At 30.5% G+C, this 24,262-nt stretch overlaps 1 protein-coding gene across 2 annotated transcripts in view; it reads right to left on the bottom strand.

Annotated features, from left to right (window-relative positions):
- The window catches only part of LOC142319568 (retinaldehyde-binding protein 1-like), a 114,651-nt gene that overhangs the window by 4,689 nt on the left and 85,700 nt on the right, over window positions 1-24,262 (bottom strand). For both annotated transcript variants that reach the window (XM_075357004.1, XM_075357003.1), the window contains exons 3-7: window positions 14,675-14,778; window positions 11,054-11,207; window positions 8,256-8,452; window positions 6,514-6,624; window positions 4,080-4,221 (exon numbers count right to left, since the gene is read on the bottom strand). In XM_075357004.1, the coding sequence (XP_075213119.1) occupies window positions 4,080-4,221; window positions 6,514-6,624; window positions 8,256-8,452; window positions 11,054-11,207; window positions 14,675-14,778 (708 nt within the window). The remainder of the gene's footprint in view (window positions 1-4,079; window positions 4,222-6,513; window positions 6,625-8,255; window positions 8,453-11,053; window positions 11,208-14,674; window positions 14,779-24,262) is intronic.

The following is a 24,262-nucleotide window of genomic DNA, read 5'->3' as shown; positions in this document are numbered from 1 at the left end:
ACAGTATTAATGCTTATGTGATGATATCTTTTAAAAATTTGAATGAAATTAAATACATAGAAAAAATAATGTTGATGAATACACTCTATATTTCATTCATACTCCACATTTAGATGCTTGTCGGTATATTGCACCTGTCACTGCTGAGTGTGCAGTGACAAGATGGATAAATTCTGAAGTTTGGCTTCAGTGGAGGGAAGCAGTATGAAAATATTGAACAAATTGTCTTGTAACATGGATCCGATGGTGTTTCCATTAATCTTTTCTTCTGAAGACACAACGCTGCTAGTTGTCTGTTTATTTCATTTGAAGTCTGTCATTACTGAAAACCATACTATCAGGTAAAGTTTTCAGACCAATTATTGGTCATATATACAATTGAACTTTAAAAATGAGGACTTCCACATGCCCACATGTTATTTATTCTACATCCTGACCACAAAGTGAGAATACTAGAACAGGTTGATAGCTGCATCATTGCTGAGATTACTCCTCCATATACAAATGATACTACAGAATTTGATAATAAAGCATATGTTATATGGCTCATTTAGCAAAGCTTCAACTTGCTTATGTGAAACAAAAGGCTGTACAAAAAAATTTCATTAAGATTTAAGGAAAATACAATTTTAGATAAAAATGGATTCCCATTATATAAAAGAAGAAATAATGTAAATGATAATGCAATCTTCCATAAGAAAGTTGATGCAAAATTAGTAAGGGCAGATAATTTATTCATTGTCCCTTATAATCCATATCTTCTGCAAGCCTATTGCTGCCTTATCAATGTGGATTATTATAAGCCTTTATCTTTTTCTGTTTAGCCTCCGGAACCACTGTAAGCTATTACTTCAGAGGATGTATGAATGTAAATGAAGTGTAGTCTTGTACAGTCTCAGGTCGACCATTATTGAGATGTGTGGTTGATTGAGACCCAACTACCAAAGAACATTGGTATCAAGTACGAAATATGTACACAAATAATTACATAAAGGTCATGATCATGTGGCAGTTGGAATGAAGAAGAAAAGTAAAGAAATGAAGAAAAATATAAATGAAGGGAATGATGACATTTACAAAGAAATAACTAGCCATGTAGATGATAGATATGACAGTCTAACAGAAGCTGCTTGGCGTATTTTAGATACACCATTAGCTGATCATTCTCATACAGTAGTTTGCTTACCTATTCATTGAGAATATCAACAGTATGTTACATTCTTAGAAGGAAAGGAGAAAGATGCTGTTCAGAATCCATGCACACAAAAACCTGTGTTAACTGCATGGTTTGAGTTGAAAAAAGCTGACGCAGAGGCGAATAAAATTCTTTACTATACTTGAATCATACATTCAGTACTACTACTAAAGAGTGGAAGAAGAAAAACAAGCTATAAAAGTTATAGGGATGAATTTGCACAGCCAGTCCAAAGGATAGTGAACGTTTCCATCTCAAATTATTACCCAATTGAAATCAGGAGCTACTTCATTTGAAAATTTAACAACATATAATGAAATTACATATACCCCTCTTGTAGACATACGGTGCTTACCATGGGATTAATTGAAACAGACAGTATCATTTTTACCATTTTTGCTGAAGCCTGCTGTGTGAACTCAAAGCAGCTGCATCAGTACTTCAAATTTATCTTTATATATTAATAGTTCACTTAATCTATTAGAAATCTTTGAGAAGTACAAGAACTATTTTTTGAAGGTTTTTCAAATAATAATGAATACGGCTTTGCAACACATTGCTAATACACTACAATCTGAGAATTTCAGTTGCTCATATTTTCATCTTCCAGAGCCAGATGTTGATGTTCAGTTTTAGGGTCATATGATGTAATACAAGAAGAGAATTTAAAGAAGAGTTAGTGTAATGAAAGGTGCACTCAATAGTGATTAGCTGTTGACATTTTAATACTATCAGTTGTGATTTTGAACAGGACAAGTAAATAATGTTTTTTTGGATAATCTTGGAGGAGCAGGAAAACTTTGTATATAAAACATAGATATATATATATATATATACTAACTGGAATGTGAAATTGTGTGTTGCCTGTTATATAGACCAGTATTGCATCAGTTCTTCTTCCAAGATGAGTGACTTCACCTCGGTGAAGAAACAACTTTATTGTGTCAATGTGATTTCATTATTTGGGGTGAAGCATTGATGATTATGAGTAAAGCATCAAACATGGTTGCCAAACTACTGAAAGATCTGCAGATAAGAGAAACGTTACAGTGGAAAGTTTGCTAGTGAATGATCTGCAGATCAATGTAACTTTTCAGTGGAAAATTTATTATTTTTGGAAGTGACTTTCAGTAAACACTACCAGTTATAAAATTTGCTCAGTGTTAAACTGTAACCAAATCGTCACTGAAACATGCTTAGTTTGGCCTTTATATAAAACTTTACACCTGATGAAAATATGCGTGCACATGATATAAATCATACTAGTTGGGTATTAGATGTTGGAAATGATTTAAATTATTTTATCCACATTACAGAGACATGTGCAGTAATGATATTGTCACTGATATTTATGTAGAAGTAATAGGACTGTACAATGATTTATAAGAAAAAAGTTATTTTATTGACCCACAACGACGATGTTAAGGATACTGAACAATAAAGTTAAGAAGAAACTTAGAAAAGAAAGTCATATATATATTATAGCATTGATTACGTGAAACCAAGAGAAATTGATCAGTGTGAAGAAGATATCCAACTTAATTAACAGACTAAATTCCTCTACAGTTTAAACTTTCCTGAATTTCAGTTCACAAACTGGAATTACAGATAGGTGCAGTTGTTATGTTATTACAGAATTTGAGTGTTCAAGAAGGATTATGTAATAAATACATTGCTGAAAATTACTAAGCTCCACAAAAATAACTTATGCTCTTGAATTTTAACTTGTGGAAACAACAGTGTTTGTACACAGAATAAAGTTAGACTCTGGCAAGTCTACCTTCAGATTATCATTTGTACTGCACTGCAATAAAATAACATTTAATCATGTAATTTTTATAATTACAGCTACAGTTTAAATTATTTTTTTCTTTTTTTACATTTGTCATAATGCTTTCAGTTATTTTTAATGACTTTATTGTTGGTGTTTTTCATTAATCTTTTCATTAATGACAGTTGGTGAAACTACTGCATGCTTAAAGTTAAGTTTATAAAAGTAATATATTTAGTCATAATATTGGCTGAGCCATAAGGAAAAACAGCTGTACCAATGCCACTGAATGTAGTCATGAAATTGTCTGAAAGTTATATGTTGTATGTAATTTAATGAAAATGGGTTTATAGTAAACCTATTTTCATCAAACAAGTATATTGTGCAATGAATATAAAGTGTAATCTTAATGTGGTGTTAAAATGGAGTAAACTGTAACATGTTGATAAAAATACTATTTGTTTTATTTCAAAGTGTATCTTGCTGCCATGCCTTTATTAAACAAATTCTGTTCATTACAGTTACGACTAGCGAATTCTTGAAAGAATTACTTTTTATATTCATATCACTTCAGTAGGTACACGATTGTTTCCTAAAAAGAGAAGAAAGTATCTTTTGTAGCATCTGACATGGGACATGTCACTCTCTGGAAATGGCATAGATATAGTCAAGAACAATAAGCTTACCAGATGTACTGATGGAAACATTTATTATGTTTCAATGGTTATTAAAAATACTGTGGAAAAACTTTAGTGTAAGAGATTTTTTTTGGAACTCATCAGTATCAAAACAAAATTGGAAAATTATCAGAAAAAGATTTTCTTAATTATAACTTTGTATTTCTTAAAATAAATTTTGAATTATTTCATTTAAGTACAGAAATCATAAAAAAACATGCTTGGGCCACAGTAATATCCAACCATTACTTTAAGAAAAATGTAAACTTACTTATATTTCTTCTGCAAGTTTATCTGTCTTGTGACAGATAGTTTTATGAGAAAAATAATTACATAATCTGAAAATCCTGAAAAGAGGAACCTAGATAAATATTTACCCTTGATCTATTTAAATATCTAGTTGCAGAAATTCAAACTTCTTTGTTTTGACATTTACCTTCATATTGGTCTCCATATAAACAAAGCAATTTGTGGAGTAGCAGCCCTTGGTTATCAGGAAGCTGTAATGAACCTCCAAGATCGGTAGGCAATACGTCCTTGTCAATATCTAAAGTTTCTGGTTTATTATGTACAATTACCTGTGAAATATAGAAAATTATATGTTACATTTTCTTATGACTAGTATAATATGTAGAATTCAAGCAAAAGTTCAGTCTGAACTTTCTAAAATAATTTTCTTTTTCTTGGAATATAGAAAATACTTTTTTGAAGTTTGTTATTTAAAAATATTTGCTGGTCTGTAAAAATGCCTCCATTAATCGAAAAAAAAAATTACATGTATAATTAGGTTGCAAATATTACGGTTCATTTTATAAGCTAAAAAGAATTGTGAAGAATGTTTTTAGTTCCTTGTATGAAGTAAAGGAAGTATTGTAATAATGAAAAAATTCGGTTTTCAGATTTCAATAGAAATATCCATTTTGACCTTTTTTGGCATGACGTCTGTACTTATGTATCTTTCATAACTCAAAAACGATTAGCCATAGAATGTTGAAATTTTGGATTTAGAACTGTTGTACATCTAGTTTTGCACTTCCCCTTTTGATTACAATCGACTTGACCAAAAAAGCTCAAAATCTAAAAAATTTGGATTTTGGACTTATTTAATTATAGTAATAAGTCCTCACTGGGAGCTTTAGAACTATATATCTTAAGTGGTACTTATTTTCATTGGTTCCAGAGTTATAGCCATATAAAATTTTAATTAATGAAATATTTAGATCTTACAAGGGGAAGGCACATTGGTTTGAATCTGGTTTCATTAACTTTTCTTTTTTTTCACTTTTTTTAATTTTAAATATATTGATTTATTAATAATTATTAACCTCTAATTGTAAAAAAAGTTTTACAATAAATAATAATTCAATAATAACAAAAAAAAGAAGAAAAATAATCAGAAATTATTAGTGAAATAAAATGTTATGTATCATTATAAAAAAAAAATTGTTTATGTGATTTAATAGGCATATAAGGAAGTAGTGTGGTGTCCACAACAGATTTTTTTTCATTGCCATCTAATCTTGAACTTGTATATCAGCCAGTAAAACTACATTATTAAATACATGGGTATAGGGAAAAACTACTGTATAACTCATTGATAGTATATGATAATAGATGATTGAGTGCATTTTACTGTGGTTAGGTTTTGAAAATTCAGTATCTGGCTGGTAGTCAGAGTGAGCGGGTGTTTTTGGTTGGCTCTGTAGTCTATTGTTTCTTGAGGAGTTTTCTTGATGATTTTTAGGATCTATTTTCATATGAATGTGTTGATTTAGATACTGATGTGAGTTTGGGATACTTTTGCATGTGTATGGTGTTTAGTACTAATTTTTTTTAGAGCTTACATACTAAATTTTGAGCAGTGTATTAATAAGGATCAGTTTTGCCTGCCACTGGCAGTTAAAAGCAGTAAACAAATTTATTAACCTTACTAGTTGATCTGTTGAGCGAATCGAAGAGCGGAAGAGCAGTTGAAGAGCGGATCGAAAGACCTGGTGATACTGATAGAGCAGAGGTGTTGGCGAATACCTACACGTTTGGTGTGATAGGTGGAGGACTGTAGGAAAGGCAGCGTGGACGAAGGGTAATCCTGAACCTAGAGATGTGGTGCAATAGGCGGTATGACAAGGTTATCTTTTATACTGCGCAAGTGCTGTCTGGACACAGCTGCCTTGAGACCTACTTTCATCGTTTTGGTCGTCGGGAATCACCGGCGTGCATGTTTTGTTATGCAGAGGACTCAGTTGAGAATATGGTATTTCATTGTCCAAGTGGATCAGCTACCGAGCCAGAGTGGGTATTGTTGGACTATCACCGGAAGACCTTGTCGCCCACATGTTGAGCTCTGTTGATAACTGGTGTGCAGTGGAGGCGTTTGCCCGTCCACAGTCACGAAGGCCAGCATGCCGAGGTGTGCCGGTTCCGATGAACGGTTGGGTACTCCTGGGTAATTTGGGTGGGTGTCAATTAAAAGACCGAGTTCCGGCCGCTGGGTGGGGGTCCGGGAAAGACAGTCACGCCTGGTTGCCCTCCCCGGTGGATAGAAGGCGCTAAGACCGAGTCCCGGTTCCTGGGAGGGGGGGAATGACAGTCGGGCCATGTTACCCCCTCTTGGGGATTAAAGGCAGGTGATAAAAGATCCAACCTGTCATGCAGGATGTAATGCTGGTAGGCGGGGAGGCCTGTTAGAGTTTTAAGGACATTCTTCTGGGTTGAGCTATACTTAATTGTATGTCTGGCTCAGGATTGTAGGGGAGAGGAAGAAAAAAATCCATATAAGAGATGAGATTTACAATTTTATCCAGACTGATATATTCTTATTATTTAGATTTTATTTAAAGTAATTTTTACTTTTTTTTTAATGTACTCACCCTTTTTTGGAATTTTTCATTGAGGAATTTCTTGAATACATTTAATACTAGTCCAAATAATGCATTTATGTTAACAACATGTATGGTTTTTAATCTGCATGGGAAACAATCCTGAAAAAAAACAACAAACTATAGAAAGAAGCAGTTTTATCCATATGTAAATGTTAGGATAAAAAAAATATATGTACTGTTGCATTAATATCCTTGAAACAGTTCAGTAGTGTTGATATTCATTAGGAATTACGTAAGAAAATCTGTCACTTTTCAAAATTGTTAAAAAAATGTCTGACCATATTAATAATGATCAACACATTAAAATGTACTAAACTATATATTTAATGAAATTTTATTCTTTAAAGAAATGATTTATATTTTTCCTGCAAAAACTAGAAACATTCTTTTTCTTACAGTCTCTAAGTCAGCAGTAATTAGATCAATATAATATAAAAAGCACTAATTCCTATTGAATTAATACTTAAGGAACGTAAGCTTCATTGAAATGAAAAACTTTTAATCTTCTAATAAAGTTTATCTATTACAAAATGATTTGTATGATTCAGAATTTTATTCTATTTATCAATATCAGTATTAAAATAAGTAAACCAGCTAAAAGAGTAATAAAACAGAACTCACCATCTGAGAGATGTCTGAATCTTCAGATTGTTTACTGTAGATGATAAAATAATTGATTTTTTTTGTTAAATGTTATTATTATTATTGGATTAAAAATTATATTGTTATAGTTAAAAATCAAGACTAAAAGGTCTAATGATCAAAAGACACTTTTCTATTCATGAATTCTGTTTTATTATTCTATTAGACAATTTATCAATTAATACTGACAATCAAGCAGTAGAATTGCTATACTATGTTAAAAATTTGAAAGATGTATTCTACGTATTGAAAGCGGCATCTGAACTGAATTTGTGTATTGTTAACACTTAATTTACAAACTGTGATTGGATCACACTAATTATGAATACAAAAAAAGTATATATCAGAGCATTAAGTAATCTATGAAAATACATCACATTTCTAGAAGCTTTACTGGTTGGATTATTTCTAATATTTCTGGAAAATTTAATTGTAATTAACATCTAGCTAACTGCTGATGCCGTTGGACTTGTAGAATCTTTCTTCAGTCTGAGGATTTCAGAAGTTTTTCTCATAAATACATTTATGTGCCAATTTAAATTCACAAGTTATAGAAATATTATCTTTCTTTCTTTCTTTCTTTGGTCCATGCTGCAAAAAATTATTTTTTTTAAACAATAAAAACCCATTCAAGAAAAAGTTTAGGTTTTCTCATGTAGAACCTCACCTGTTGCCAGAATTAAGTATTTGACTAACATGAAACGCAAGAGTGGCGGGAGTTTCAACATCTCACCCTACATATCGTAGATCCTGGACAATGTCCCTTGCTGCTGTATGAGACTAACATCTAAAATTAGGTGTTAGTCTCATACTAACACCATTTGATTGTAAACCATCCAGCTAAATCCACTAAATTGTTAATGGAAGCTTAATTGATATAACACTATTAATTGCTCATTACGAAACTAAATACATAGTATTTAGTTATGAAGTATCGAAGGTATTTATACGAAGTATCTGAAGGTAATAAAGAAAAGAATCACAAAGGATTTTCTGATTCAACTAAAATAAAAATAAAAAAATAGATGAAAATTAGATAATTTTTTTTTAATGTTCTTATCTGTTTTTAAAATTGTTGTTTTTAATACCTGGACCCATGTTACTATCATCTCAGCTAATGATAATGAAATTAGATGTTTCATTTGACTATACCCAAGATCTTTAACATCAATTATTACAATGGCACCAGCTGTCTGGGTAACTGGTTCTAGTATTGCGGCTTTGACAATCATCATTATACCTCTTACTAAGTCTTTCACACTAGTTTCACTTGGATCCCACATTTCTAAAACAAGAGAAAAAATTATGTTAGAAAAATGTTCACTTTTACGTAATTTTGATAATAACAAGAATTTTTTAATAAGCAAAAAAACAATGTTTCTTTTCTGACAACATTGCCTTAATGTTAAACTACATTATCTTGCAATAATTATTATTATCCTGTACGATGTTATGAAAAATTTCATAAATTTTAATATTATACTGAGTTGTAAAATTGACAGTTTATATTAATGAAATGTAGGATTTTGATCTAGGTGAGATGAAAATGATTATTTTATGTGGCTGCTGGCCAGAGTAATAATTCTTAATAGTTCTGTGCAAGAATAGTTTTCGTTAATTTAATTTGGTTTTAATATTATTTTAATTTGGTTTAATATTGCTAACCGCAGATAAATAAACATCAATATTCCAACAGCATCATAATGAACCAAGCTTTTGACTTGCCCTGTACACAATTTTACATATAAATTGTATACAATTTTTTTAAAAAATGTATAAATTGTACACAATTTTTTGACCTTAAATTGAGCACAAGAATGATTCAACCAATCATCAAATTTTTATATGCGTAACTTCAGATACATTATTACAACATATCTAAATTTTAATGAAATTGATTTAGTAGTTTTGGAGATTTTCGAGCCACAAAATTTTAAACATTGGCCCATGTATGTACATATAAATATATAAGGAAATCCTCACTCTAAGTGAATGGTATTTTTTTATTCCTCTTACCTCAAGATGTGAAGAAAATTCATTTTCGCCCCACACTCCTAATATGCAACTGAAAGTAATTCTGCACTTTTCTTAAAGAATTTAATAGAAAGGGGCTGTTTACTGGATAGGACATCATCTCTGGTCTTATCAGCATAATTTTTAATTAATAGTAGATCAGGATTAAGAGAGTTTTTAATTAATACTATTAATTTCTTAGTCTTTTTGATATTAAACAATTTTTGGTAACATTGAGTGTAGTATTATACTGAAAAGTACAAAAGTCCATGAAATTAATTAATAGAAATCCGTAAGTTTTAGTTAGTTTACTTGGCAGAGGAATAAACAATTGAAGTACAATATAATATGATTGCACCAAAAATCAGAAGAAACTAATGGATACATGAACTATCAGTAAACAATCTGGCATTACTATTATCTGTTCAGAGAGAAGACTAGCCGTAAGGTTGAAGAATCTGTATTAGAGAAACAGATACCTCATTTTCTTGTAAGTTCCATCAACTTTTATCTTGTTTATTTTTCTGTTTTCTCATGATACATTTTCCCCCTGATCATTTTAAATTATGCTAAAATGTAGAAAGTGTTTAACTCCTTATGTTTTTGAAACATCATATTAATTAACAATAATTCATTGTTTTTTTCTTTGTTTCAATTTATGTAATTTTTATAATTTATAATTTATTTTTGTTAATAAGAAATAATTAAAATACTCATTGATCAACATGATGAAATTTAGTTAAATAAAAAAAATAATTAACTGACTCACTTTTTAAATGCATGAAAGTATGCTTCCAGAAGATCTTTCAGTATTATTCTTCAGTTCCTTTATCTAGGAAGCTGCAAATATTGCTAATGGATCTTATTTTAAATGTTTAATAAACTTCTTTAGCATCTGGTTAACAGCATACTTGATGTCTATTATGTTAGTTATTATATAGTTTTGCCAATAAATTATTTCAAGTTGATGTGTTTGTACATTTCATAGTGTGCAGGTGTAATGGAGTCATGGCTTCTATGTGCTAGCCATAAAATTTGCATATTGTGATTAATATCTTTGAATATGCTAGGTGATTTTGTGACACATTCACAGGTTGATTCTATTTTTGTTGTTGTTTATATGTAATTGTGAATGTTCACCCTGTCTGTACTTCGTAGTACTTAATTCAGGCACTTAGTTTATGCTTTATCAGTAGTTTGTTTTGTATATTCTCTGTAGTTTAGAAAACAAGATATTAACTTTTTCTGAAAATGCTGGATATTTTGTATGAACGTTTGACATACATGAATGTGGGTCATATTCATTGACCTGGGTTTCTGTAGTAAGAAACATAATGTATGAAAAAAATTGATAATTCCAGTTACTGTGGGCTTTCTATGAATTTCAAATATGCTATTGGTGATTACTTTGAGGGTAGTGGTATTTAGGAAGTTAAAAAGTTAATATTTTGTGCAGTGTCTGTGTTTTACTGTTGAAAATTGGAGAGTAAATGATAAATTATTAAAGTGTGTGAGAAATATACGATAATATTGTAAATCCTCATGGTATTTTATTATTAAAACTTTAAAAATTTATTTGTATTCTTACAGCTGGATAAATATTTTGGATGTCGGACAGTTTATTAAGATTAAACTTTATCATTTTGTTTCTGAATGACAATATCTATTTTTTATTATTGTTAAAATTTATCTCACATTAACAACAATTTAATAAAAATGTGTTTTCACTGTAACTGTTTCTTTCACTAATTATTATTTGTCAGAAAAATATACCTATATTTTACGACTATTTATAAGTATCTGTATCATTTCAGGTTGTTAAATAATTAATTAACACTATTTATTAGTATTATTAATAAAAAAATTGCATTACTTCCAGCTCTTACTACAAGAATCCTTCTTCCATGTTTATCTCTTTTAGGTAGAACTGTTAATAAATTTTTTTCAAACGGTCTTTTTTCATTTTGTGGTATTAAATTTGAACAATAAGTAGAATATTTCTGCTTAAATCTGTAATAATTTGTCATCTGTAAAAGAGGCATAAAATTGTAGAGATTAAAAATATGTAAACTATTTATTCTACCGAGCAGTTTGTAATTTAACTATTAACTTTTAAAGTATAATTATTTAATTCTTGTATTGTATATTGATTTAATGTTTTGTGATTTAGAAACTCACTAAGCATCTATTTCAGTAGTAAATAGATAATTCTCTTCAGAACAGTTCAAAATAAAAATGTACCATACTATTTTACAATAATGTAATCAGTAACCAACATATAGCATATTAAAAACAACTTAGCAAAGATGTAGAGAAAGAGATTAATGCTGAATTAAAGAATCATAAGATGATCTAAATTGTTGAAATAGTTTAATTATAAGTAGTAAAACCTGGGAAGTATGTATTAATGGTGGCATTGAAACCTCTAGTTGGTGTACTGGTCATTATATTGGCCACTGGCCCTGGATTTAATCTCCAGCAAGTCTCTAGAATATTTTTTATCATGTAATCTTAATCCTTCTAAAAGAGGTTATTTGGTAACTGTCTACTGATACAGAGTAAAACAATAAAGCTCAAAATACGATAATTCTTGAGTAATAAATTATATTTCTGTAACAGTTCAGTTTTTCTAAATCCCAGACAATAAAGCAAACTGCTATCATACATTTCATTAGTTCCATTAAACAATAATTGTACTTTTAATTGGTTCTAAAACTGCATCATGCAACATTACAGAACAGCATTTTTAATTGATTTGAATTTGTAATGATCTTATTCCTACTGAAATTTTATTGCATTACACGGAACCCAATATTTTTTCTATTTTTTATTATTTGAAAAGTGATGTTTACATTTAGTCTAGATATTGAAGAAGATACTAATCTTACTTTAGATATCTCACAGTCAACATCTAATCAGAAATTGCAGATGGGTCATTGGCGCAGAGGTTACTCAGAGGGCTGCAGGAAATTACTAGGAGTGAATTATTGCATTTAATTTTTCAACCAAAAAATGTTATCAGAAAATTCATGGATGCTTTCAAAGGAGTATTCTGTAAAGTTATTGACTACTGGTGGGATAATTTTTACAAATTTTAATTTCTACTGAAAGTAAAATTTTTAATTTACAAAAAGATGTATGAGCCACATATTGCTTATGTGTGCATAAATTTAAAAATAGCATCATGTAGGTTCAAATTTGATTCTGATTCAAGTTGGGCGTAAGTGATCGCAAATCAGAGTAGTGTGTACCCTATAACTCATAAAAACCAATTTAAACTGCTTCAAATAAAAGTAAATCAAAAAATAATCTCTTTTCTAAAAAAAATAGTCAGAATTTATTAACATTTGAAATTGCCTAATCAGACAATGAACTTTAATCTTTTTACCTACGCTTATGTTGAATTATGCTATTTATAATAATAATAATAATAATTTTTTTTTGCGAAGGGAGGTGGAATGCATTTACGCACGGAGTGTGGGGCTCCCGCTGATGGTATTATCCAATCACTATCAGCAGACTACCGACTAAAACCACCCCTTTCTACCAGGACTCGACCCGGAACCGTTTAACACATTACTTTCCGGTCAAGTCCTCCTATACTAACCTGATTAGGTGCTACCTAATTTTCAGGACTATCCAGGTCAACCTTTTTAGCCTTGAGAATGTTGCTGACAAATCGGGCTACACTTTCCCAGCTGCTCAGGTCACGGAGCATCATTGCAACCACCTTGTGGGGAGTGAGTGCTCCTTGATCTGCCTCTAGTGTCCCTCGATCTGCCGCCTACCGAGCACATTTGAAAAAGGTGTGCTCAGCGTCGTCCCGTACACCGGGGCAATAAAGACAGTCGGGGACGGCGCTTTCCCTATGTATGGAGGTAAGCGCGGAAGTACCCGTGACCCGTTAAAAATTGGGTGATGTAGTACTCCACCTCCACATGCCATGGCTCCGTTCACGGTCTGACCAGAGGGATAAGCCTTGCGGTGCATCGTCCTCTGGTCTCAGGTCTCTTGCCATGCGAGGAACGTGCGAGTGCGTTCCTCGTTGGCAATGGTCACCCGGTCTTCGGCTGCACGTCGCCTCCTGTAGATCACCTGGCGCTCCCTTTCTAAAGTAGCAATTGGTATGACGCCGGCGACCACAAGTACTGCAGGCTCGGAGACCGTCCGATACGCGAAAGCGACTCGCAAGGATGCGGTGCGTTGCACCTGCGCGAGGCGCTTCCGGTTTTTTGCAACTCTTAATGCCCACACTTCCGACCCATATAACAGGAATGCACCGTGGACATCAGCAATCGCCGTCTGCTGGCCTTCGGTCCGCCGATATTCGCCATAAGCCGGCTGAGAGCAGTTACGGCTCTCGCAGCTTTGTCGGCGGCTCTTCGAAGCTGCTCAGCAAAGCTGAGTTTTCGGTCAATCATCATACCGAGGTACTTTGCGGCCAGCTTGGTCTCGACAACCTCTACCCCGACCCGCAGGGAGAGAAAGGTGTCGATAAGCTTCTTCGTGAGAACTAAATCTCTGTTTTGCTGAGGACTAGAGACAATCCATGGTCGTCCAACCAGGCACCGACTCTGTGCATGGCTCGACTGAACCTCAGTTGGGCGGGCTGCGACAAGTAGCGCAACGTCGTCAGCGTACCCAACCAAGACAGATTCTTCAGGCATATCCAGCCCCAGCAAGCCATCGTAGACGGCATTCCAAAGGTTGGGGCCGATAATCGACCCCTGAATAATAATAATAATGATAATAAAATAGTTGAAAGTAAATATATCAGAAGTAAATTTAAAAAAATGATTAAATTTTAATGAGAAATCAAACCAAACTATTACTTAATAAATGTTATTGTTCTGTATTGCATTGAATGAAACATTAGACTTTTCACTTCAGAAGCTGTTGCACTGCACCAGTTAGCTGTCCATCTTTTATTAAGATGGCCTCTCTTATAAGCCAGTAAAGATTCCACTTATCATCATATTTTTTTTATTATCAAAATTGATTTTATTATGAAAGCCATTAGTGAAATTAATTGTGACCATTAGTGAAAGCCATGATGATACTAAAAAGAGTGATGATAACAGAAAAGAGTCATGATACAAAAAAATATAGTAGTAAAACTATTCAAAAATATTTTGTCAAAGATCAAATTTTGTATGTAATATCAATTCTCTTAGTGCTATCCTTTTTGTATTCTGTGCCATTGAGTAGCCTAACTTTGTCACAGAAATCATTTTATTAATAATTCCATACATATGATCTCTGTACAGATTACACTAAGATAATTTTAACAACTGCATTACTTGTGTTTCAATGTGAACATTTTTTCAATTATTTTTGAAAATGTTTATTGTAATACATTTCCAGAAGTTATTATTTTAGCACAATGGAATGTAGCTAATATAATATAAAGTTAATGCTGGTAAGCACTCTAAGAAATTAAGCTAAAAAGAATTATATAGTTACTTAAGCATATTGTGTTTTAAGAGGTTCTTACTCTTTTGAATGCAGACTCAGGATAAAAGTGAGAAGTTCTCAAGTAAGCCAAAAGTATGACATCACTATCAAGAGGTGATAGAAGTGCATTTTCATCTCTTTCTTCTGTGAAATGAAATACATATTGTTTTATAATAAAAGTAAAAACAGAATTACAAAATAGAATAATATTATACAATAAATTAATATAAAAAGAACAAATATTCATAAATATTCATGTAGTCCTGTTATTTTATTTTAGTTCTAATTTAACAATAAAAGGTCAAAACATTTATAATTCCTTATTAAAAAGTCTGATGAGTATGATTATTCTTTGTTAAGAACTTTTGAGTTATTCAATGTAATAATTTTTCCATTTCCTTATTCTGGTAAATTAATATGTAAATTATGATATTACTGTGTACAATTTTACATTGCTTAAATATTCGCTAAAATAATTTAATTTTTGTAAATCAGTAAACTAGACTAATAATAAAAATAGTCTTAAAATGTGATATTATTATTATTATAACTATAATAATATTTTACTTCCTCATTTGTTTAATTTATTGGTGAAACATTCTGATTACATTTCATTACTCCTTAATGTTATTTTTCTTTGACTTTTAACTTTTCTAAAAATGTTTATATTTGATAAAAGGGTAAATTCTAAGAGTTTAATATTTAATTTTATAGAGATTTTTTAATCTTTGCATGTATTATTTTGTACTGTTACTTGGTATATTTTCATTTTGAGTATTTACTTCAAATATCATTATATACTTGTAGTTTATTAAGAAAGTTTTAATGAAATTACAGTTTTCCTCACTAATACAATGTCTTTGTATTTAGTCTTTTGATATAATATCTTTGTATCAGTCAATACCCCAAAGAAGTAGTCTATACTTATGATTTTTCATTGAGTTTGTAATAAAAGGAGTGAAATGTCTTGTAATCTTTGTATTATCATAAACAATTTTCTTGTAAGTGGGGTCAGTTTTCAGAAAAATAACATCATAACTTTGGGTATCTAATTTTTTTTTGGGAACTTTTGGTAGTTCATATGTGTGGTGGTTGTGCATGTGAGATTATCTGTCCAGTGATAAGTAATTCTTTTAGATTAATTTTGATTATTTTCTTTTTAGAAGAATTATTACATCCATTTGTCATAGTAATAATATTTTTATAATATCAGTCTGTAATATGAAGTGCTGAAAGATGAATAAAATGATTTTTCAAAAATAATTATCAGAAGATGTCAAAAATTTGTACAAAACATAAAATATTCTACATAATGATATAAATAAAAATGTTATCAAACCCTCTGGAGCTCTATTTGGAATTTGGCTCAGTTATACTTTCAAAGGTGAGTTTGTCATGCAAAAATTCTGTGAAATCTTCATCAATGGATTCTTCCTGACTAATAGTAGTATCCACATGATGAGTATCTTTTGGATACTCTTAATTGCAAAATCAGCTGATTTTTGAAGTCGAGAGTTCTAAGATTTGAGGCCTTGTAAAGACAGTTGGTTTTATATTGATTTGAATGCTAGACTGTGGATACTGGTGTTCATTTGTTCATTGGTGATTGGGTTTCAGTTAATCACATGTTTTAGGAATGGTCGACCTGAGACTGTACAAGACTACCCTTGATTTACATTCACACATATCAACTTCCACAGTAAGTAATATCTTACTATATACATAGTGAGTCAAAAGTGTGGAAACAACAACAACTTTAAAACTGTTCCAGATAGAATACTGTAATTTTCAGGATAAGTTATCAGTCAACTACTTTTACCTTTTGACAAGAAATAGAATTTCAATCCCTTCTTGGGGTTGGCCCAGCGATTGTAATACAAATATTTTAAACATCATATCAACTTTCTATTTTTCGATATCTGTATCCAAAATGGTGGTATGATAAAGTTTTGATTTATAATATATTGGTAATTTAAGGAGGTGTTATCACAAATAAATAAATTTATAAAAATTTGATTAAATGGTTTTTATTGATAAATTTATTTAAACAAAATTATTTATTAAGCATAACGTTTGCTAACATTAACATTTGTTGTTTGAAAGATGCAAGAAAAGACAAGCAATCGTCACTTAATTTAAAAAAAAAAAATTATAGATACTATGTAGTTTTAGTAACTGAAAGCAGTACCTAACTTTAAATGATTGGGAAGTTGGGGCCAACAATATTTTGAATATTTGAAATGATATGGTCGAGAAGCAAAGCCTCATATTTCACTACATTTAAATTTCCATCAATAAATGTTGGCCCATCAATTGTTCACTAACAATACCTACACGTACATTTACTTTGACGGCATACTGTGTATGTGCCTCACAATACCAGTGTTGATTAACATCAATTCAGTATCAACAATTATGATGATTTATAGTGCCATTTAAAAAAAATGTGGCCTTATCACTAAAGATTGTTGTTTAATAAATTAGGATCTGCACAAATATTGTTCATCATATTTTCACAGAACTCAAGTTTTCTATCATAGTCATCTTCATTAAGTTCTTGCACCAGACGCATTTTGAAGGGTTTGAAATTTTCACTTTTTAATGTTTGAATAGATTTTAATTTTTGGCTAATATTATGTTCTCATCAGTGGTGGCTTGCGTATAGGCACTGTGGAACTGTAGCACCCCTATTTCCACTTGATATTATCGATAACATTTAATATAAAGAGTCCTTTTTTCTTTAATTCTTTCTTTATACTTGTACAATATATAATCCTTAAGCTAAGTCAGTAGCCATCCCCCAGTTTATGAAAAAAAATACAAAAATCTTTGTATGGAAATGTGCGCTTCACAGCTACAGCAGCGTAGTGTTTGGCTGTTGTGTGCATGTGCACATAGGAAGCTACACACGAGGCTGAGAGGGAGAGAGAGGCACTGCTGCTCTCACAGTGCCAACCCTGGCATGTTGGTGGAAGGTAGGTTTTTACCACGTGTATGGAACATTCCTTGTTTGTTCTCTTTTCTAGTTTAATCGGTGGAAGAAATATGAAAGTGGTTTGGTTGTTTTTTCAGTAGTCAGAAGATGGCGAAAAGCAAGGGCTCTTTGATCTGTCCAAAAACACGTTGGAAGGGCGAAAGAGAAGGTAATTAGTAAAAACTAATTATGTATTCGTTTCTGTGTACTTAGAAATTTAAATTAAGCACTATTGGAGTATAGTGTATTTAACCGGACATTTTATTAAGTTATCTAATAGTACTAAAAAATATTACCTGTACTGACATTTTATTATTTATTCGGTTTACCGAAAACGGTTTTTAAGAAATAGTTTTACAGTAATTATGTGTGGACTCTTGCTCTTATGGTTGTTGCTATTCAAAACTGATAATATATTTTTCAAAGACTGAACTCGATTTTGAGTCGAGCGTATACGTTCCTCTCAAAGTCTTTGAGAACGCTCTGGTGTAGATTCATGTTATCTACGATCATAAATTGTAGTAGCCCTAGAAGTTCTTCTTCCATCTGTCACTATGACGACCTAGACATAATGAAAATAATAATACCAAATTGAAAGTAGGATCTTTGCCTATTATATTTAAGATTGGCTCCGATGGAACTTATTAGTTTAGGATATAAAAAATTTTAAATCTCTTATAGATTTAAAAAGTACGACTACCAAATAAATACTAAAAAAAAAAAAAAATAGGATATCCGGCCAGTGCAAATCATTATACAACAGTGTAATGTAGAAGTGCGGAGCCCCTAAATTTCGGACCATTGATATTAGATCGGTGAAAGCTTTATGCCAATAAAGTATTTAAGTATGTTAAAATGCCCACGTGGCTATATCTTGGAAATGATATTGACATTTCGTTCGACGTATTGATTTTTCTGCGTTATTTGTGTTATAGTATAATTTTTTAAATTTATATATATATATATATATATATGTATTTTTAGTACACACGTATATTCTAAATACATTATACTCCTTTTTGGGTAGTCGTCGTGTAAATAAAAAATATACTAAGTGTTATTTTACTCGCGTGAGGATGACTTCTCGCGGGTCGGCGCCAGAACTAGATCATAGATACCGGTGTTCTTTGGTGGTTGGGTTTCAATTAACCACACATCTCAGGAATAGTCGAACTGAGAATGTACAAGACTACACTTCATTTACACTCATACCTATCAAACTCATTCATCCTATTACCTAATCGGTAGTTACCGGAGGCTAAACAGGAAAAGAGAGAGGGTCGGCGCCAGAACCCACCGGGTTGGTCTAGTGGTGAACGCGTCTTCCCAAATCAGCTGATTTGGAAGTCGAGAGTTCCAGCGTTCGAGTCGTAGTAAAGTCAGTTATTTTTACACGGATTTGAACACTAGACCGTGGATACCGGTGTTCTTTAATGGCTGGGTTTCAATCAACCATACATCTCAGGAATGGTCGAACTGAGAGTGTTCAAGACTACATTTCGTTTACGCTCATACATATCATTCTGTTAAGTATTAACTGAACGGTAATTACCGGAGAGTAAACAGGAAAAAGAAAGGATGCACTAAAGAATTTACTGCCTTTTTTTGTATTCTGTTGGCTCGTTTTAATATTAGAAATAGTTTCAGGGTGTAATATATTTTAGATCAGGTTATACGAACACATAATAAAAATTTTAAGATAATTGCAGGTTTAGAGATTAATTAAGATGCTTCAGTGCAAAATAATATGTTTGATTTTACTGCAAATAATTCAATTTCGTTCTCCGCTAAAGTTTGCCATCTAATACGATACAAACAATTTTAACAGAGCGCAAAAAAAATACTGTAATTTTTTAAGTACTCTTGTAGCAGCGTATTAAAGTATTTGTAATTCGTATCAAAGTACATTCAATTTTACCAAGAGATTAGATCGTTTTTCACCCAGTGTTAGAACTAACATAGTTTATAAAAAATAACTTCTTTTTAAATCATGTCTATAAAAAATATAAATATTTCTTATCTAGTTTTAAGAGAATTTTGCCGAATCTATAAATTTGTTTCGGTTTACTAAAACCTATTGTATCTTACACAATACTCAGTTCTACAAATTATTCAAAATATTGCTAAATGAAATAAATAAGCAATGAAATAAAGAAAGTTGATTTGGTAAACAATTTTTTCTTCCATTTACATGTACGAACATCATTATAACCTATTTCGTAAATCCTATTACTATTAAGAAACGTATTATTGAAAAACTAGCTTCACAAAAGTTTCAAATGTAAGGTTTACTACAATTAACTTGATTATAATATTATAATCACGTACAGCATTTAGTTGGTATAAAATTACACACACATATATATATATATATATATATATATATTTTTAATGAACAAGGGGATGAAAAAAGGGATGTGAAGGAAAGAAAACTTGTGGTTAAAACTGAAGAAATCAGAGCCGGAAAGGATACAGACTCTTTACCGTGACACATAGTGAATAGCTCTCCAGGTAGATATATGATGTCGTGTACTCTATTCTACGGTTACTTAAGGCGATTTTATTTATTATTTTAATAGACGATAAAGATTCCTAACAGTTTTAAGGAAATTTATTTTTCCTTCAAAACTCTTTTCCATTCCATTGATCATTTAAATTAAAGTAATTACATCGCACAATAATAACATTGATAAAATATATGATAGTGTAAAAAAAGGTTATTTTAGAGCCGAAAAAAAATTATTTTAAAAATTTACTTCATATCGAAACCTAGCATCAAAAAATAATTGAATACTTTTAAACCAATGGTTTAAAAACTTTGTTTTTAAATATAATTAAACACATATTTTATTATTCCTGTATCTCTTAATGAAGTTACGAACGACAATTTGTGCTACTGACAAAAGAGACATAAAGCGGGGTAGTTTTTTATGCGAAATTTTATATAATTACTGCAGTTTTTTTTTAAATAAATTGAAATTCACTATAATTATGCAGACAAATTTTAATTCGCTATAAAATTCAATTTTTCCATCAAAAGAGTTTCGAAAGTTATCTCTTCAGAGACAAGATTTTTTCGTGATAGTATCTTAATTTTTAAGTGAAAAATTACACTTGATTAAATGGCGTTGTTACATTAAAAAGCTTGCCGCCGATATTCTAATATGCATAATTGTACTAATTTAAAATCAAGTTTCTCATAAGTTTTTTGGGTTTTTTTTCGGTGAAACTATTTTTTCTTACATTAAAATAGGAGAGAGATCATTGACACTATTTTAATTGGGGATCGGTGTACCGTAAACCCATTTAAAAAAAAAACTTCATTAACTTATGGTGATGTAGAGATTAGAAAAAACATAAGTTATCTAACACCTGAATATAATTTACATATATGTTGATAAGTATCGTGAATTTGCCGTGTAAACGTATTTTATTTTAAGTTATATGAGTGGTTAATTATGATACTTGGCTGATGTAGCATAGTTTAAAAGTACTGTTCTCGAGAATATATTTTAGAAAGGACTATTGTTATTAGAAGAACCCTCGTAGTCAGACATAAATATGATACACATATTATTTTTTCTTAGCAATAAAAAAAATACAAGTAGTTGAAATTGTATTCTCACTGTCAATCCATCTCAACTTTCACTTCACTTGAACTCATAAGATGAACCTAAAACGTGATATATATATTACCGATAATTATATCGTGAAACTTTTAAACTTAAATAGTTTATTATTCAAACACTTAGAATTTATTTTTATTTACCTTATTCGTTTTAAGATTAAGACATAAAATTATACGTAAAGAGTCAAAGTGATTATCGGCTGGTCCCGGGTTCGAATTCCGGTCAAGAATGGAATTTTTCACACTACAAAATTAATTTATCATTCATCTAGTAACTGTAAGAGGACGTAAGCCTGTTGTTACTATGTAAAAAAATAAATAAATTTATTATACATAATTTAAAATAATAGCTTTGCTTATTTATTCATTATAAAATACCTTAAAAAATTGGTAAAACATAAACGATACTTTTTTGGAATAAATCTATTAATAGCCCTGGGACTTTTATTTTTTTACAGCGTAGCTTTCACTAAAACAGTTTCCATAAAATTTTACATAAAATAGATTTCTTTTAAAAGAATTATAAATAAAATTATAAAATGAACGTTGTAAATTACAGTTAAATTTATTAAAGCATGTAATTATCGAGTTTTCAAAAGGTTACGGCATTAGAATGTCGACGGTATGTATGTTTTTCGCATTCATTATGTGATAATTTGCTTTTCCCATTAGTTTTCAAATCTCTGATTACTCTCGCTTAACTACTTAGAATATAAAACGAGATATGTTAATTACAAAAAAAAAAGTTAAAAGAGATTATTTTTTTTTATTACGTCCAGCTTAATAAGGTTTGGATATCAGTTACGGTTAAAATATTTTCTTTAATTCTCAGTAATAATTTTATGTTTTAAGAAAATATGTTATGTTGTATAATTTGTTTAATGTTTGCTATTTTCCTGTTATTTAAAAACAGAATTTAAAGCATAATCTCTTAATATTTTAAGAATATTATTATTTACATTTTTATTCATTAACACATTCTTATTTAGTTTTGAATAAAATTTATACTTCATTACATATATATTAACATATTTAAAAAATTTATCGTACTTGTACAAATATTTATAAACTTTTTTATTAAACGCAATGATAAATAAAGAAATATTCCGAGCGGGTGAAAATGGAAATTTCTGTTTAAATTAAGAAACGGTGAGGTTACCAGGTTTGTATTAATAATCAAACAACGGGATTCTACGGAATTTCCAGTTAAATAAAGAAACGCCCAGTTTACCTTGCTTATCGATGAAACGAGAATTTCATTTATAATTAATAATTCTAATACTCTGTATTTTAGTGAAACCTGTTATTTGTTTTAAACTCAATATCTTCTTTATCGAATCCTATCTTCCCCGAAAATAGAAAAAGAAAGATAGTAGATGCATTAAGGATTGATCGTTGGAGAAAATTCACGCAGAATAATCCTTGAGTTGTGTTTTCTATGTCTGTGAATAAATAAATGAACTAATCAAAGGATTAAACAGATATCATAATTATATATCCCCTGGTATTGCGTGAGGAAACCCGGTAAGCTGGTGAACTGACTATCACGCTGGTTTCTAAATTAATAGTTGGGTAAAAAATTAGATTCTCAGAAAGTAATTTTACTTATGTTAAATGTATACTGGAATTCGGTGATTATAAAAAAATAAATGTACCATTATAAAAAATAAAATTATACTGTTTTTATTACATCTCTTACTGGTCAGCGGATATTTCTAATTAAATTTAATAAGGAAGCGTGATGCGTAATGATAAATTAATTCGCAATTTTATTATTGTTATTATAATATTTCTGCATATAATACGTACAAAAAAAGAGACAGTAAGTGGCTGATAGATATGTTTCAAATTACATCGTATTGAATATTATTATATCTCTTATATATATCAGAGGTTTAACAACTGAAGGTCAACCTCTTAAACCAAAACATTCAGCCTTGAATACTATTATTTACATCGAAAGTAGCGGTTCGGTTGGCACAAAGTGGCATTAACTAGGTAGGATAACTTAACCACTCGCATCAGAGGTAGTCAATTAATAGTAGAAGTAATATATACCCATCTAAGGACAGAAAGGTAAGTGCAATAAAAGCATATCAAAAAAGTAATTTCCATTTGAAAATTTCACAATTAAACACTGCGGTAAACCAAAACAAGTGATATGAGTTTGACAAGTTATATTATTTTAGTGATAGCGACTAAAATATCCATAAGATTATAAAGATGCTTTAGTTCACGGCTGTATGAAAAATTCCTTTTTTGTTTAAAGGATAGCATCTAAATTACCTTTATATACTCTTTAAACATTTGAATAACTAAAAAATAAACCAAGAATTGTAAAGTTAATAAAAATATATAAAATTCAGACAATATTATACACCCAGAATTTTGTATATATATGCTTCTATATACTTTTACGTTAGGTAATATATAATGAAAAACAAAAAAATAAGATAAACATAAAAAAACTGATGCTAACTAACAGACGCATCGCTTAAATCGTAAATTTTCCTAAGATGGATGATATAAAGACGTCTTTAAAAACAGATTGGCTCAGCGTAGAAGAACCTTTACGTAGAAAAGATTTTGATAGTATAAAACAATAATTTAGGAATTAGATAGAGATTTTAAAAGTAATTTTATGGAGAATTACGCTTTATGGCAGTAAAAGAGTATAATGAAAAACCAGAAAGATAAACTGAATTCTCTAATTTTCTAGAAGAATTTTTGAAATTAGGTGTTGGTAAATTGTTAGACAAGAAAGCGCACTTAGAAGAGAAGCTCAATGCTCTCTCCAGACGACAGGTTTCGAAGCTTGTTCACTTCTTCAGAAGATTAGATTATTTTTATTCATGATGTTAGTAACACATTACTGACCAACGATTTTTACCTTGACCAGCTAACATGTATGTTGCAACATAGTTCCTTTTCCTCCAGAAATAAAAGAATTAACGAAGAGCTGATACAGAATTCCTAAAAGAACAAACTCGCTCCTACCCGGAATTATGTGGGTAATAAAAGTATCT

The sequence above is a fragment of the Lycorma delicatula genome, chromosome 2 (genome assembly GCF_047948215.1).
Source record: "Lycorma delicatula isolate Av1 chromosome 2, ASM4794821v1, whole genome shotgun sequence".
In the NCBI taxonomy this organism is placed as follows: domain Eukaryota; kingdom Metazoa; phylum Arthropoda; class Insecta; order Hemiptera; family Fulgoridae; genus Lycorma; species Lycorma delicatula.
Note: the sequence above shows the minus strand (reverse complement) of the source record. Positions and strands in the feature narration are given on the sequence as shown.